Source organism: Hemitrygon akajei, chromosome 1, assembly GCF_048418815.1.
Source record: "Hemitrygon akajei chromosome 1, sHemAka1.3, whole genome shotgun sequence".
Lineage (NCBI taxonomy): Eukaryota > Metazoa > Chordata > Chondrichthyes > Myliobatiformes > Dasyatidae > Hemitrygon > Hemitrygon akajei.
In genome coordinates, this window is record NC_133124.1 from 119,808,535 (window position 1) to 119,825,032 (window position 16,498).

Below are 16,498 nucleotides of genomic sequence, written 5' to 3' on the forward strand. Positions count from 1 at the left end.
GTTTAAGAATAAGGGGTAGGCCATTTAGAATGGAGTTCAGGAAAAACTTTTTCACCCAGAGAGTTGTGGATCTATGGAATGCTCTGCCTCAGAAGGCAGTGGAGGCCAATTCTCTGGATGCTTTCAAGAAAGAGTTAGATAGAGCTCTTAATGATAGTGGAGTCAAAGGATATGGGGAGAAGGCAGGAACGGGGTACTGATTGTGGATGATCAACCATGATCACAATGAATGGTGGTGCTAGCTCGAAGGGCCGAATGGCTTACTCCTGCACCTATTGTCTAAAACCTTTATAATCAAATATGATCAAAAGCGCCCAGGGCACTGGAAAATATCAAATAACAAGCACAATCTTTAAGGGAGTGTGACAAATTGCTCTGTAGGAATCTGGACATCAAATGACACAGATATTTGTATGCAATTAACTCAAGCTGTTGGAGGCATAGGCAAATTGAGTAAGCCCCTCTGGAGTTTTAAGGATTGAGGGCAAATTGTGTCACGCTTTCCCAAAATATAACTACTTAATCTTGGCAGAAATTATTTACCATTCTAATTTTTTTTTAATTGGCTTTCAGCCACTGATTCAAGTAGAGTTCTAAAAAATACTTCACGGTTATGGTTGTTTTCTGGAGGAATCAAAGTGATTTTTAAGACAATATTTGTTTCATTGGGACGCCTAGCTGTAAAAGATCAACAGAGTTTCTAACAGGCCAGTAGTCTTCAGAATGCATACTTAATTACCATTTAAATGTGAAGATGGATTCTGCTTCCACCACCCTACATGGCAGCAAATTCCAGATCTGTACAACTCTGTGTGTGGGGGAAAGTAACACCTCCACTTGTTATCCCCACTAACCCTTCTATCAACTACCTTCAACTTATGTCCCCTGGCTTCTGACACCTGAAAGGGAACTGGGATCTTCCTATTGTCTCTATCCAGACTGTCCAGTAAATATCCCTTCAACCTCTGTTCCGAAGAAATCCCTACTTGAAACTCTCCTCACAGTTTACCTGCCCTTAATCTGATGACTGAGTCATTTATTTTAAAAAAAAGAATGCAACCTCAAGTTACTCTATCTTTTTAAAGCACTTATTCTCAGTCAGGCTTTCAGCAATTTTTCCCTATCACCTTTATCAAAACCAGTGCAACCTTAACTGGAAATTTAAAATGCTCATGAAACCAGGATGCTAGACAGGATGCTAGAAGAACTCAGCAGGTCATGCAGCATCTGTGGAGGGAAATGGACAGTCAACATTTTAGGTCAAGGCTCTTCATCCCATCCAGATGAAGGGTCTTGACTAAAACTATAGCTGTCCATTTCCCTCCACAGATGTGGCTTGATCCACTGGGTTCCTTCAGCAATTTGTGTGTCATTCGAGATTAAAGCATCTGCAGTCTTGTGCCTTTAGCCATTGCTATTTGCAGGCTCCAATGTCCTTTTAAATGAAATTTCAAGGAGCTGCTTTTGTTTAAACAAAAATCAATAACTTGCACTATTGTGTTAACTGAACAAACCAAAAATAACTCAATTGGTATCTAATCCAATTTTTGAGTACTTGTATTCAAGTGACTTCAATCAATTACAAAGGGTTTGCTTTGGGGATGCAGTATTTAAAATACCTCACCCCCACACAAAAAATAGCTTAAATTTGCAGATTTGTAATCAGGATGCAATTTAAGATTTGAATGCAACCAGTGTTACAAGGGGTTGGCAATTTAATGAATTAACTTCATAATGCTCTGAGAAAACCAAATATGAAATCACATTTTCCACTTAAAAATTTCTTTGAAAAATAAAAAAAAAACAGCAGTTCCTAAGTTTTCAAGCCTATATTTAGCGCAACAAACAATAGCACGTCAAAGTTTGGATAAACAGAAGTTGCTCATTAGCAGAAGGTACGCATGTTGATCTGGGCTTTTTCAAAGCATTGATGATTGTTTCCAGTTTGTCATTGTACAATATTTCTTTATTCAAAAGAATAAATTATCACATTTTGGTTTGAGACAGAGTGCTGACTGGATATGCAGATTTATTTTAGGAAAAAGTGAATAAGTCTGGGCTTTCACAGAGAATGAAAAGTTAATGCACAAATTACCACATTTTTCTGCTAGTATGTGGCTGAAGACTTCTAATGCATTTTCAAAAAGTATAGCACATTTATATCAGAGAACATATCCATAAAACTGTGCCACTATTAATCATCAAAACTATGATTCATTGCTTGAGTAATCAGTCTGGACTGTCCCAGACTTGTTAACGGTAGCAGAAAAGAGCATAATCTGTAAGGCATACTCCTATGCACGAGGAAAATCAAAATTAACATGTATTTTAATGCAACATATCCCATGAACAGAATCACTCTTGACAAAATGAAAATAGTAATATAGTACATATTTGTAATTTATATTTGTGTTTACTTACATAATAAATATAACATTAGAAATGTGTGCTCTAATCTATGATTTAATTGGAAGGAAATAATTGCATTCACAAGAATCTATTCTCAGTTCCAAATACTTTTATTTAAGTTTTAGTTTAATACATGAATACAGAGTCTCTAATGAATGCACTTCAAGTTTTGTCATGTTTTCTTGTTTCCTTCAGTAACCTTATAATACATCAATAAGTAGTAAAGCACCTACATACAATGCTGATCGGCAGCACAGGCTAAGGCTGGTTGTGTTGTGCAACATTCTTGTGCCAGTTCAGTCCTTTCACCTGGTTTCTTTAAACAATGAACAAATCTTTTACTTTTTTGGTAGATTTGACATAATACAAAGATGTTAATTATTCAGATGCTTATAAACATACACTAAATGCTAAAATGATGTAAACCTACTCAACGTAATCTGTAAAAACAAAAAATGAAAAATCATTTCAACATTTCATGACCAGTCAAGAAGTGCGAGATCCAAATGTACCCATTTGACCATTGTAAATACTTCCCTATCATTTAGCAAAAATAACCAAATAGACAAGAGAACATTATGTAAACATAATTAAGATTATTGCACCTAATATCAGGAATCAAGTTTAGAAATATCTCTATTTTTCAACATGCACTAGTAATGGTATTTTATATTCTAGGAATGCAGATAGAGATTTTAAGATTCCCAAAAGCAAAGTATAAATCCCATTGTATGTATTTAATAAATATCAAAATACTAAGCAAGCAAATGATAAGATGGTGTGACTTCCCTGTGAGTTTACAGAAATTCACACTAAAACTATAAACAGGTATAGGAACTTGCCTAAAAGCTAGCAGTTACAATGGGTGATGCCAGACAAGATCAGCCTCATTTTTTTCCCCTTGCTAATTGAGAACAGAAGGCTCTATCTTGTACTGTGGCCATATGCTGGCTACAAACTGCACAAATGACCGGATTAGGCCTATGTAAGTGTTTACACAGTGACTGTAGAATTTGGGTTATAAAGGTAGACAAGGTTTACTCAGAACACCAGTAAGAAAAACTGCGCAAACTGGTTTCAGCAGAATAAATGTTTTTGTTACTAAATCTTAAAAGCAGCTAATAAAAGAACAAATATGGCACAGATATGGAACTGTCCTTGAATTTGAAAAGTATTTTAAGAAAATATCTTAGAAAATTTAATTATTTGATAACTAAATTAGAAAGGCCAGCATTTAGCAGGCCCCTAAGTTTTGAATACACGTGCTGCCATATGAACACACAAGCACAGACAACTTGGCTTAAAATGTTCCTCTTTAAATTTGTAAGGTCACTTAGGCCCAAAGCAAACAATGACAACCAGCAACCTGTTGTAGAGCAAATGTTATCCAGTGACAAAGTTTCAGCAAAAATTTAGTGAATAGCTCCCAAGCAAAATTAAGAAAGTGGTGATTGTAAATCTCATTACCACCACTGGGGGAGGTGGTAAAGGAGCCTAAAGACTCATACTCAACAATTCAGGAACACCTTCTCCTCCTCCAACACCTTTCTAAACAGTCCATAAACTCATTAACACTACCTCTTTATTCCTTGTTTTGCACTAATTATTTTTGTAATTTTATAGCAATTTTGATTTTGCACTACTGCATACTGCAGCCACAAAAAACCAAATTTTATGTCATCTAAGTCAGTGATAACCTAATTCTGAAATTGTTAAGAACGTTTCAAGATATAACTCTCATTTGTTGCTCTACACAGCTAAAGATAAATCACCTAGAGCAGTAGTTCTGTAACAGCTTTACTCACCTATTTACAAAAATAGGTGAAATTGCTTCCAGCCATTGTAAATTAGCGGGTGACAGTTTAACTTCAGTCTGAGAGAACACAATTTCACAGACTGCTGGAATCCTGTGAATGCCAAATAACTAATTGTAACACTATTGCTCACACAAAAAAATGATCCGATCTGAGTTCAACAGTTTAAGAACATGAAAAAAGATTGGTTAACTAAGGACTGTATCATACTTCCTTTAAGGGGTTGGAATTCATTGGTACCAAGTTCTTTAATAAAGTATTCTGGAAAGCAGATTTAATTTTATTCAGCCGTTAATGTTATCATACAGACTTATCTTTGTAGGAAATGGATTGGATTATATCAACTATATTAAAAGTGGTAAAACCTGGCCTCTGGCTCCAATGGCTGTCTCAGAGTGCTGAGTATGAAGGAATCACCAAGGTGTGGGGAAAGCAGATGATGTACCAGGACGCTCCCCAAGTGGGAAGAGAGAAAATATTGAGTTAGTCTTTTGATATGAAGAACAGCACAGGAAGCATCCAAAATGGATTATAGTCAAAATTCTTACATATAAGTGCTTATTTATTTAACCAAATCCTCTGTAAAAAATGTAGGCAGATTTAAGCACCAATGAGAACATTGAGAACTGGGGCAGACGAAAGGCAAACTAGATCTGTGTTTAAGAATGATTGCTACACCACCAAGCAAAATTGATGTGTGAAGATAACATGCCAATAAATCTAGAGGAAAGGGTAAAAATAGAGTCAGCATTTGGAGATCATTGAAAGAGTAAACGTCATCAATTTTGTTAAAAAGAATTCTCACTTCCATTACTATTTTTACTAAAGATGAAGAGTGACTACAATTAACTTACTTCATTGCTGAGTACTGAGTATATCTGACAAAATATTTTCCTTTACTTTTTGCTCTTCTCCAGTGATCGTCTATCATTTATGATAGAGCAAATATCTTAGTTTCCCTTGTCAATGTTGTACCAACACTTTTCACTCTGAGAGGCCCTCAGAAGTCACCCTGGATAAGCACCTGGTGTGAAGTGTGGTGGGGATCCGAAGCACAAAATTAAAGTCCATACTTTTTCTTCCACTCCATTGTGCCCAGTACCAATGGGCAACATCACTGTGGCATCCAATCATAAACAAATTAAGTTGGCTCCCAGTTCCCCACAATACCTCTGAAAGCTGTTTTAACCAGTTACTGATGAAATTACTCAGATCACTTGAACAAAGTAATGTGAAAGTGGATTCTGTGCCTTCCAAATATCAAACTAATTTCTTTTAAATTTGTCTCCTTGTGGCTTTTTGAGAAGAAAGTGGTCATAATAAAGTAACACATGAAAATGAATCAAAAGATTCATGTTTAAAAGTGGGTGCTTAGTGCAAGACTCTTTGGACATGAAGGATTTAACAAACTGTTTTTGTTAGAAGATCAAAACACAATCACACTGCAAAATGTACAAAACACCAGGGGGGTGGGGGGGGGGGGGGAATCCCAGAAAACAAAAATGTTCCAAAATTATACATATGGTAAGGCATTTAGATAAACCAAGTGAAAGACAATGGTGAATTAAACATAATAGAACATATAAATAATCAAAGACGTACTGACAATAGTTTAACCATGTAACTTTTTTTTTTCTTGAAAGAAACTTTGAGATCCTTCCAGAATCCTGAGAACCAACATTATATTATTGGCACTGGTTCAATTTTGAGGGCTTTGCTGTCCCTTGCAAGATATGATCATTTGGTGCTCCTGTTGAATAACGTTGCAGTTAAAGTGCCTTGGTGCTCGTGGAAGGAACTGTGTGAGAAGATGGTTTCTGAGGGTAACGGTCATAGTAGTAAGCTTGAAAGAGGATAGTAATATCAACACAAACTTGGAGCAATCCACATACCCAGAACTGGAAAGGTGCCTGGTTCAGAATGAAGTAAGCAGTCTTGAAAGTGTCGCCACTCATCCACATCAACACCATTGTGATACTTCATGGGGAGTGAAAACATTGAAAATTACTAATCATTCATTTACAACACTTGGGTAAACTCAAGTGTTTACAGGATAAACTGTATTGCTGTAAATTTTATACACTGTCTGTTTCACTACCTGGAAGACTGATTAGTTGCTACCTGCTGGTTTTACTACCACAGAGCTCCACAAAAAAAATAAGTGTTTGCATTTACCAGATCTTTTATTTCACTTACATTGACTAATTGAGTTTTGTTTAATACTTAAGAATAAAAGTTAAAAGTTGGGAAGAACAAATAATCCGCTGTAGCAATCTTGCCACTGAATTAAGTCCCCTCCAGCACAGAGATCACACAAAATGTTAACATTCCTGTGAAGCGAACCTTGTATAGTTAAAAGTGCTATCTTTTGGATAAAATATTAAAACAAAATTTTGCTTATGTTCTCAGGTGAATAGAAAAGAGCCTAAGGCAATATATTGTAGAGAAGCAGGGGAGGCATTAGTAATCGTCCAACTAAGATTATGAAAAGCAGACAGGTGGGACCTTATCTTAATGACTGTGGGAGCTTGCTGTGCACAAATTTTCTACATTACAATAAGCAATTTGTTGGTGGGAAAATGTTTAGGAAAATGAAAGACACTAAATAAATGTACATCTTTCCTGTTCCCTCAAAACTCAGCAAACTAAGACAAGAACCATTTTACATTTGCATCATCCTATCTCTGCCTCAGCAACTTCCTCTGCACTTCTTAGAATTTTTGGCTGAAGGCATCGAAAACAGTAACAGCACTGGTCTCAACTTCAGCTCCTGACTGACAAGGTCAAGGAACTGGAGCTGGAGTTGGATGCACTCAAGATGATCTGGGAGGCTGAAAATTTCATTGATGAGTCTTTTACTGAGGTGGTTACAGCCAGGCTGAAGGCTTCAGAGAGTAGGTAGTCAGGCGAAGGAGAGTGAGCAGTCAGTGCAGGCCATTCCTCTCAGCAATAAGTATTCCCCTTTGGAGGGGGGTGGAGAGAATGATCTATCAGGGCACAGCAACAGCAGCCAGGCCAGTACCACTGTGGCTGGCTCTGAGACTCAGCAGGGAAGGGCAAAGTGAAGCCAAGTAGTAGTGATAGTTAGGGGGATGGACAGGAGATCTGTGGCCACAAAAGAGAACCCAGAATGGTGTGTTGTCTCACGGGTGCTAGGGCCAGGATGTCCCAGAGCAGCAGCAGAAGATTCTCAAGAAGAAGGGTGAATAGCCAGAGCTTATGGTGCACATTGGCAGCAATGGCATCAGAATAAAGGGGAAAGAGGTCCTATGCAGTGAGTACAGGGAGTTAGGGAAAAGGCTGAAGAACAGGACCTCCAAAGTAGCAATCTCTGGATTACTCACAGTGCCATGTGCTAGTCAGGGCAGGAATATGATGATGGTACAGATGAAAGAGTAGGCAGGGGGGTTAGGGTAGCACCAATGGTTAAAAAAAATGTAAACAGATAACATAGGATCAGAAGATGTAGAATCCTTCTGGTTAGTGTTAAGGAACTGCAAGGGTAAAAAGACTCTGATGGGCCCCAAACAGTAGCCTAGATGTGGGATACAAATATCAGCAAAAATAGAAAAGGCATGTAATGAGGGCTATGTTACCACAGTCGTGGGGAATTTTAATATGCAGGCAGATTGGGAAAATCAAGTTGGTGCTGGATCCCAAGACAGGGAATTTGTAGAATGCTTATAATGTGGCTTGTTGCAGCAGCTTGTGTTTGAGCCCACTAAGGGAAAGGCAATTCTGGATTGGGTGCTGTGTAATGAACCAGATATGATTAGGGAGCTTAAGGTAAAGAACCCTTTGGAGGAAGTGATCATAATATGATAGAATTCACTCTGCGGTTTGAGAGAGAAGATAAAGTCAGATGAATCAGTATTACAGATTAGAGGGAATTACCGAGGCATGAGAGAGGAGCTGGACAAATTTGATTGGAAGGGAACATTAGCAGGGATGACAGAGGAACAGCAATGGCTGGAGTTTCTGGTGACAAATTAGAAGGCGCAGAATAGATACATCCCAAACATGAAGTAGTATTCCAGAGGGAGGACGAGGTAACTGTGCATGACCTCAGAAGTCAAGCAGAAAAGCAAGAGAGAGAGCATATAATATAGTAAAAATTAGTGGGAAGTTAGAGGATTGAGAAACTTTTAAAAAGCAACAGAAGGCAAAGAGAAAACATACGGAAAGAAAAGATGAAATATGAAGGTAAGCTAGCCAAATGTATCAAAAAAGATTCAGGGATTCAAAGTGCATTTATTATCAATGTATAAATTATACAACCTTGAGAATTGTTTACTTACAGGCAGTTGCAAAGCAAGGAACTCAAAAGAACCCACTTAAAAAAAACACAAGACCAACGCCCAGAGAAAGAGGGGGGAAAAAACAACACAAAACTCATGCAAACAATAGAAGCGAGCAAGAACAGCATTCTGAGCCAAACGGAATCCTTCGATCCAAATCCCGAGAGCACCACAGACTAGGCATTCATCGTATTAGCGGGGCAAATCACCGCAAAGTTCGCAGACATGAAGCACAGCAGCTGGGGGCACTCTCACAACCCTACTGTCACAGAGAGGGGCCCTCAGACTATCCGAGCCGGTGTTTAAATTGCCTGAACCTCACACTAGGACCCGGCCCCACCACGGCAATTCACTTCGGGCCTCGATTTTGCTGCCATTACCAGATTTTTTTTTCCAGATATATAAAGAGGAAAAGAGGCGAGAGTGGATATTGGATCACTGGAAAATGATGCTGGAGAGGTAGTAATTGGGGGGGGGGGCAAGGAATGGAATAAGTATTTTGCAACAGTCTTCACTGTGGAAATTGGAATTATTTGACAAAATGATAGGAAGGGTAGACAAAGAAAAATCAGTGGATTTTTCTTAACTTGGATTTTCAAAAGGCCTTTAAGGTGCTGCACATGTGACTGCTAAACAACTTAAGACTCCATGGTATTACAGGAAAGATACTAGCATGAACCAAAGATAGGTGATACAGTAGCATAGTTTTAGCATAACACTATTACAGTGGAAACAACTTGCGTTCAATTCCCACAGCTGCCTACAAGGAGTTTGTACATTTTTCTCTCAACTGTATTGGTTTCCTACAGGTGCTCTGGTTTCCTCCCACATACAGGTTAGTAAGCTAATTGATCAAGTAGTTGTAATTGGGAAGCACTGACTTGTTAGGGCCTAAGGGCCTGTTGCTGAATCTCTAAACAAAAGTTAGAAAAATGATTAGATTGGCCAACTGCCAGAAGACAGAGTGGGAATAAACAGGACTTTTTCTGGTAGGTTGCTGCTAACCGACGGTGTTGCACAGAGGTCAGTGTTGGGCCTGCTACTTTTCAGATTATATGTTAATAATCTGGATGACTGAACTGATGGATTTGTGACAGGTTTGTATATGGTACAAGGGTAGGTGGAGGAGGAGGTAGTATTAAGGAAACAGGGAGACTGCAGAAGAACTTAAACAGATTAGAAGAATGGGCAAAGAAATGCCAGATGGAATAGCCCGTAGGGAAGTGTATGGTCATGCAATTTCATAAAAGCAATAAAGCAATAAACTCAAGATGTACAAAAAAGCTGGATGAACTCAGCAGGTCGGGCAGCATCCGTTGAAAGAAGCAGTCAACATTTCGGGTTGAGACCCTTCATCAGGACAACTTTAGGACCAAACTCGAGTCCTGATGAAGGGTCTTGACCCGAAACGTTGACTGCTTCTTTCAACGGATGCTGCCCGACCTGCTGAGTTCATCCAGCTTTTTTGTATGTCTTGATTTGACCACAGCATCTGCAGTGAACTTTGTGTTTACTAAAGCAATAAACTGTTCTTTAAATAGGGGAGCTAATTCAGAAATGGGAAGTGCAAAGGGACTGGGGAGACCCTGTGCAGGATTCCCTAAAGGCTAACTTGCAGGTCGAGTGAGTAGTAAGGAAGACAAATGCAATGATCACATTCATGTTGAGAGGAGTAGAAGATAAAAGTAATAATGAGGATTTATAAGGCATTGGTCAGGCCATCTTTGATATTTTGATGAGCAGTTTTGGGCCACATATCTAAGGAAGGATGTGCTGGCATTGGAGAGGGTCCAGGAGGTTTCTGAGAATGATCTAGGAATGAAAGGGTTAACATATCAGGAGTATTTGGCTCTGGGTCTGTACTTGCTAGATTTTGGAAGAATGATTGGGGGCAGGTGCTCCTCAATGAAAACTATTGAATATTGAAAGGAGTAGATAAGAGTGGATGTGGAGGGGATGTTTCGAGTACTGGGAGAACTTAGGACCAGACAGTACAGCCTCAGAATAGATGAATGTTCCTTCAGAACAGAGATGAGGAGGAATTTCTTTAGCCAAGAGGTGGTGAATCTGTGGAATTCATTGCCACGAACTCTGTGGAGTCCAATTCATTGGCTATATTTAAAGCGGAGGTTGACACATTCTTGATTAGTAAGGGTATCATAGGTTACGGGAAGAAGACAGGAGCATGGGGTTGAGAGGGAAAATAAATCAGCCAAGATCAAATGGTGGAGCAGACTTGGTGAGCAAATGTCATAATTCTGCTCTTATGGTCAACTCTTAATGAGTCAAGAAATCAAATGATTCTGTCATATTCCCAACTCCGTGTTCCTAAAAAGAAAAGCTTGGTTTAAGTTAATGAGAGATATTTCAAATAAAAGAAAGTCATTTTGAGGGATGCAGTCACTTGATCTATTAGCAGCCTTAGTTTTAGGATGCTGCATTATTAATTACATCTTTAAATTTGCTTCTGTATATTGTTTGAGATCTCACATTTGCCACCTGAAGTACTCAACTTCCAGTCCAGGACCAAAACCGTACAAAGCAAATGTGAGGGAGGGCGAAGCTTAGGACGATGGTGCCTATCGGCGACTCCTTTGCTTGCATCTTCGAAAACAGCTCTATTCCTATCTCTAATATCTCATTTTTTTCCTTTTCAGGGTTCTTTTGAAGACCCTGACCTAAAGTTACAAGCAGACTTCGGAAATGGGACCCATTCTCAGGGCCTCATGACCAGCCGCTTTTTGATGTGCCAAGGACACGCTTCCTTAGCACGTCAAAAAGCAGCCAGCCTGGAAGACTAGCGTGCCTTCAGGGTGCCGGATTTTCGTGGCTCTGGAGGCGGGCAGATTTGAGGTCGGTGCCACTGCCTGATGTGTCGTGGGAGTACACGGAAGATCAAAAACAGCGAGCTGTCTGCATGCCCAGAGACCTGAGTTCTTTGGGCACAGAACTTGGAAAAAGCGAAGCAACAGACTTTTAACATCATAAGTCAGTGAGTTGTTTTGTTAAGTGTCCCCTCTTGCTGTGAAACGGGTCACCTCTTTTTCCCTATTAGGGGGAGAGAGAGAGCCTGTAGTATGTCGAATTACCGGGTGAACGAGTAGTCTTTGGGGTACTGTAAGTCTGTGTCTTTATTGATGCTTTGCTGCACGCTTGAGTACTCGTCGCTGTGCTGCTGCTTATGCGTGGGGGGGAGCTGTGCGGGGCTAACGTTTAACTGTTATTCATTCTTTGGGGCACTCCTCTGATTTCGTGGATGTTTGGGAAGAAAAAGAATTTCAGGATGTATACTGTATACAACTCTGACATTAAATGTACCCATTGAAACCTACAATGTAAGCTGACATTTTAGTGTGGCACTAAGTGCTACAGCTTTAGAGATGAAATCTATCAGCTGTGGTGTAAAATCAAAGCTTCATAGTTCAGGAAGATGCAAAAGAGCGGAGAACTCTTCTGGTGGCTTGACCAACATTTGGCTATCCACTATCATTGGCTTCAACTGTCCTTCAACACCAACTTGCTAAAACTTGAATATGATTATGCTTTTTAGTCCTCTCAAAATTGTAATCAACAGGTCAAACATACAATTAAATAAAAGCTTGTTCTTCCCACAAAAATGTTATCAGTATTACACAGGCCTTCTTACCTCATTCCTTCAGTGGATTTGTTCTCATAGTTACGATACAGCTGCGGTGTCCCCAGCATGGCTTCAGTGAAGACAGCAAAGAAACCCAGAGTTTCCACAAAGAGCGAAGAATCAATAAGGAGGTAGGTTATATATGCAGCTACAACAGTGAAAGCCAATATGCATTGGATATAATCAATAAATCTGCTCCACATCCAGAAGTACTGTAGATCAAAGTCTAAAGCAGAAACAAAAATGTTAAGAGACGTTCCTGACAAATTTCTAGGCTTTTAATAGTCTTAGATTATATCACAATGAAATAAGCATTATAACATGTCACATTCAATTGCTACATGAGAAGATAATAGATTTAAACTGTACATCCTACTATATTCATTTTCCTGTTTACTGGAATGGCATTATCTATGCAGTGATAAATGAGCTTCTATTTCCACTTTCATATTTCTTCCACAGTACATAGGACACTAAAATTTCTATCCGAATTGCTAGTTTCTTTGGAAAAAATCAGAATCAGCTTAAATATCACTGGAGCATGTTGTGAAATTTGTTGTTTTCAACAATACAAAAAGAAAACAATTACAATAGCTTATAAATTACACACACACAATTCTGGTTAACTGGGAACCATCGGGACCAGTACATTTTGGCTCGATTAAACAGCTGCCCAAATTACACAAAGTTTCATGGAAATAGATAAAAAGGTATATATTAAAAAAAAGGCAAACTGCTATTTAATTGAGTAACAAATTATGTATTTAAATGAAATACACAAATTAGAATACCATCAATATTACTACAGTACTATAAAACTGTATTTGTTCATAATGGTTACCGACAGAGGAATTCATAGAGTGTACACTGGCATAGTACTAGATTGGTAAACTATCCATTCTTAACCCCTTAAAGCAGAGGTTTAACACTTTTCCCAGTAACCAATTTTTCAATCAGTTCCTGACATATTTGAACACACAGTTCTGTGATCCATTGCTTTCTTTGAACTGGATAGTGTTATGTGTTTGTAGCCAAGGGTGTTGTTTGGCGTGGCATGATTTGAAAAAAAAAGGCCTGTTTCATCAGCATTGTAAATATAATCTGCCCTAAATTCTTGCTATGTGCTTTCTTGAACTTAATGTGGTGCCTACATTTCCATCGAGACACCCAACCAGCTCTTGCTTTAAAATCTTCATGACCCAGCTTCTTAGCCAGTACCTCTGACTTTTGTTTTTTTAAAAATAAGCATTGGTCCAATGGCACTCACACCTTGTCCAGTTACAATAAAAAAAACACTGATTGGGGACCTCTGCAACATCTGCATGCTTCAAGCTTTCATTTTTGGGATGTTCCCTGTTGTTCCTCACATAATGCCCATTCTTCTCATAGTTTATCTTGCTGAAGTATCAAGCACTCAATTGTCGATTTTGGCATTCCAGTTACCTCTACCAGCTGATGATGAGTGGTGTTAGGCAGATGGGTTTTAATTTGATCCAGCAGAATAATATTTTTGGATAGTGTCAAATATTTTCACGGCAACGGTCTCAAGAATTCTTTTAAAAATCATATGAAAAAAAATCACTGCTTGTTGAATCAGCATCCATCAGCTCTAATGGATACACAACACAAGCAAAATCAACTGTTCACTCTAAACAGTGTTTAGAGTGGACTAGTTTCTAACGACCATACAAATTCATGTGACTGACAGTCTCTCATCCCAATTAAGCTACAGTGTCTCAAATAAACAGAGGGAATTCCAGCTATTTTCTTGATTTGTTTTTGTTCTTTAAGAATTGTTCCAAAAAAGTGGCCCAAAAACCAAAGGCCCAATTAACCAGAACCCATGTAGATAAAATTTTTTCAAATTAAATTTATTTTTTAAATTTCAATTACAAATCCTGATACCACCAGACTTCCACAGGCATTCTTAATCTGACACTACATTTGCACTCTCAGCCACAGATTACTAATGTACAGCACCAGTAATGTAGGAACAAAATGTTAAAGTACTTCACTGATTGGAACCCAAGAAGATGTTGAAAAGTTAATTGCTACCTTAATCAACTTCAGCAAGTTTTAAGCAGGGTTGAAGGATAGAGGTTTAGGGAGAAACTCAAAGGTTAGAATCTACGCAGCCGAATGTAAAACAGCGAATGACAGGTGAAAGGTAGAGATGCATAGGAAGCTATTTCAGGAAGATTGCAAGTTATATTTTTTTTAAACTGCTTTTAGCATTAAAAAGATTACAGATATGGAGCGAATCTGCTATTTTAAAGTCTTAAACAGTTTTGAGAAGTTCAGATCAGCAAATATAGTGGTGATGAGGAGTGGAGTGAAACTGTGCAAATAGGAGATAAGCTTTAGACTTTTTGCATGAAGTGAAATCAGGCTGATTCGGCGTTCTATGTCTGTTCTTCATTCTAATAAATCTGTACATTTGCTTCAGAACAATGATCTTTTCCTTATGCTCCTGATGCAAGAATACATGTCAGAATATATCTAAATCTGTATCTATCCCCAAAATATCCTTTACAACTTAAATGATACCCCGCACTTTCAAATTTCAGGGAAGTGCAAACCTAGTGTATAGAACCTTTTATAGTTAATCCCATGTCTGTAACCTTTACAATAGTCAAACACATTAAAAATGTGTTCTCCATCCTAACTATCCAGAATCAGGATTACTATCACTCACATACGAAGTTCATGAAATGTGTTGTTTCGTGGCACCAGTACAATGCAACTACTGTAGGTTACAAAAATAAGTAGTGTAAAAGATGAACCACAAGGTAATTATATATTGTTTGTTGATGACAGGAATTCAATATGGAAAATTGCTTATCACTACCAAGAACCTCTACTGGCCCGGCTCCATAAATATATTGGTTACAAGAGCAGGTCAAAGAACAATGTTGTGCAGTTACTAACCTACTTTATACAACCCATAATCTTTCTACAAGGCACAAGTCAGGCATGTTTGTATACCCTCCACATTCCTGAACAAGCCCAACACCAACACTGAATAAAACTGATCAACACACAGAAACAAAACAGTCTGCCTTGTAGGCATCCCATCCACTACCCTAACCCTCCAACCCTTTGGAACTACCTACAAAATGAACCTGACCTCTACCGTCAATGGCAAGAGCAGCAGCCACACTTGCAGGTCATCTTAGGTCAAAAATTATCTTAAAACTTGGAAACACACATTGTTGCTCTTTTATCAATGGAACTATATCCTGGAAGTTCTAACCCAAAAGCACGGGGGGGGGGGGGTGAAAAAGACTCAAAATGTGAGCTTACTACCAGCTTCTCAAGAACTTTTGGGTAGGAAATAAATAATGGCCTTGTATGCAAAGCCCACATCCTTTAAAATGAATTTTAAAATATCCACAACAGTTCTCTTGAATCTTGTCATGTGGAACTGAACATTGATAGGATCTGACCAAGACTGACAAATATGACATTATCTTTTATTATCGTACTTCAGCCTTCCCAGTTAAAAGGTTACGTTTCACCTTTCAGAGCAGGTTTTGTATCCATGCCCAAGTATGCGATCAGCACTGTGCACAAAAACATTGCCCTTGGCCCAGAAACTCTACTGTGCATTGCTATACAAAGGGAACCAGACTGATTTGCTTCATTGTTGCTGAGGCCAACATGTGGACCCTCACATAGGTATGATCTTTTTAGATTTTGAACTTGCCCCTCACAGGCACACACCTAACTCAAAGCACACCCCATGGGAATGCCTTTCAAACTCAATACTGGACCCAAGGATGACTGGCATCTTCAAAGCCCTGACATCAGAGTTATGCATCATGGAAAAAGGCCCATTGGACCAACTCGTCCATGCCAATAAAGGTACCTATCTGATCTAATCCAATATCCAATTTGCCTGCATTTGGCCCATGTACTCGTGAAAATGTTTTTTTTAAAAGGCCATTGTACCTGGCTCTATAGTTTCCACTGGAAGCTCATTCTGTGCACCCAATGCCCTGTGTACAACGTACATGGTCATGTCAATGATACCATATTCCTTCACAAATGCTCAAATGCAGCCATCATTATCTTAACCTAATGCCAACAAGATCTGAACTTCCCTTGGCTTCCCTCAGTTACACTACAACCATACCTGTCATTGTCTAGTTCTCTTGTTACTCATTTTAATTTCACATGATCCCTGGGTTTCATGTGCAAAAGAATAATGCTGGGAGGTGGGGGGGGGTTGCACATATAATGCACAAAACCTGATGTTTCACTGTATGTTTTGTGGCTCAGAAAAAATTCTGCGCCTCTAGGTTACTGTCATTAAGACAATATCCCAAACTATTCTTCTC

The 16,498-nt window shown here is 38.7% G+C and overlaps 1 protein-coding gene across 3 annotated transcripts in view; it reads right to left on the reverse strand.

The window, feature by feature from the left end:
• Positions 1 to 2,504: 2,504 nt before the first annotated feature.
• slc66a2 (solute carrier family 66 member 2) overlaps positions 2,505 to 16,498 on the reverse strand; it is a 47,473-nt gene continuing 33,479 nt past the window's right edge. For all 3 annotated transcript variants that reach the window (XM_073050787.1, XM_073050766.1, XM_073050776.1), the window contains 2 exons: positions 12,168 to 12,384; positions 2,505 to 6,200 (listed from right to left, as the gene is read on the reverse strand). In XM_073050787.1, coding sequence (XP_072906888.1) covers positions 5,993 to 6,200; positions 12,168 to 12,384 — 425 coding nt within the window. In that variant the 3' untranslated portion in view covers positions 2,505 to 5,992. The remainder of the gene's footprint in view (positions 6,201 to 12,167; positions 12,385 to 16,498) is intronic.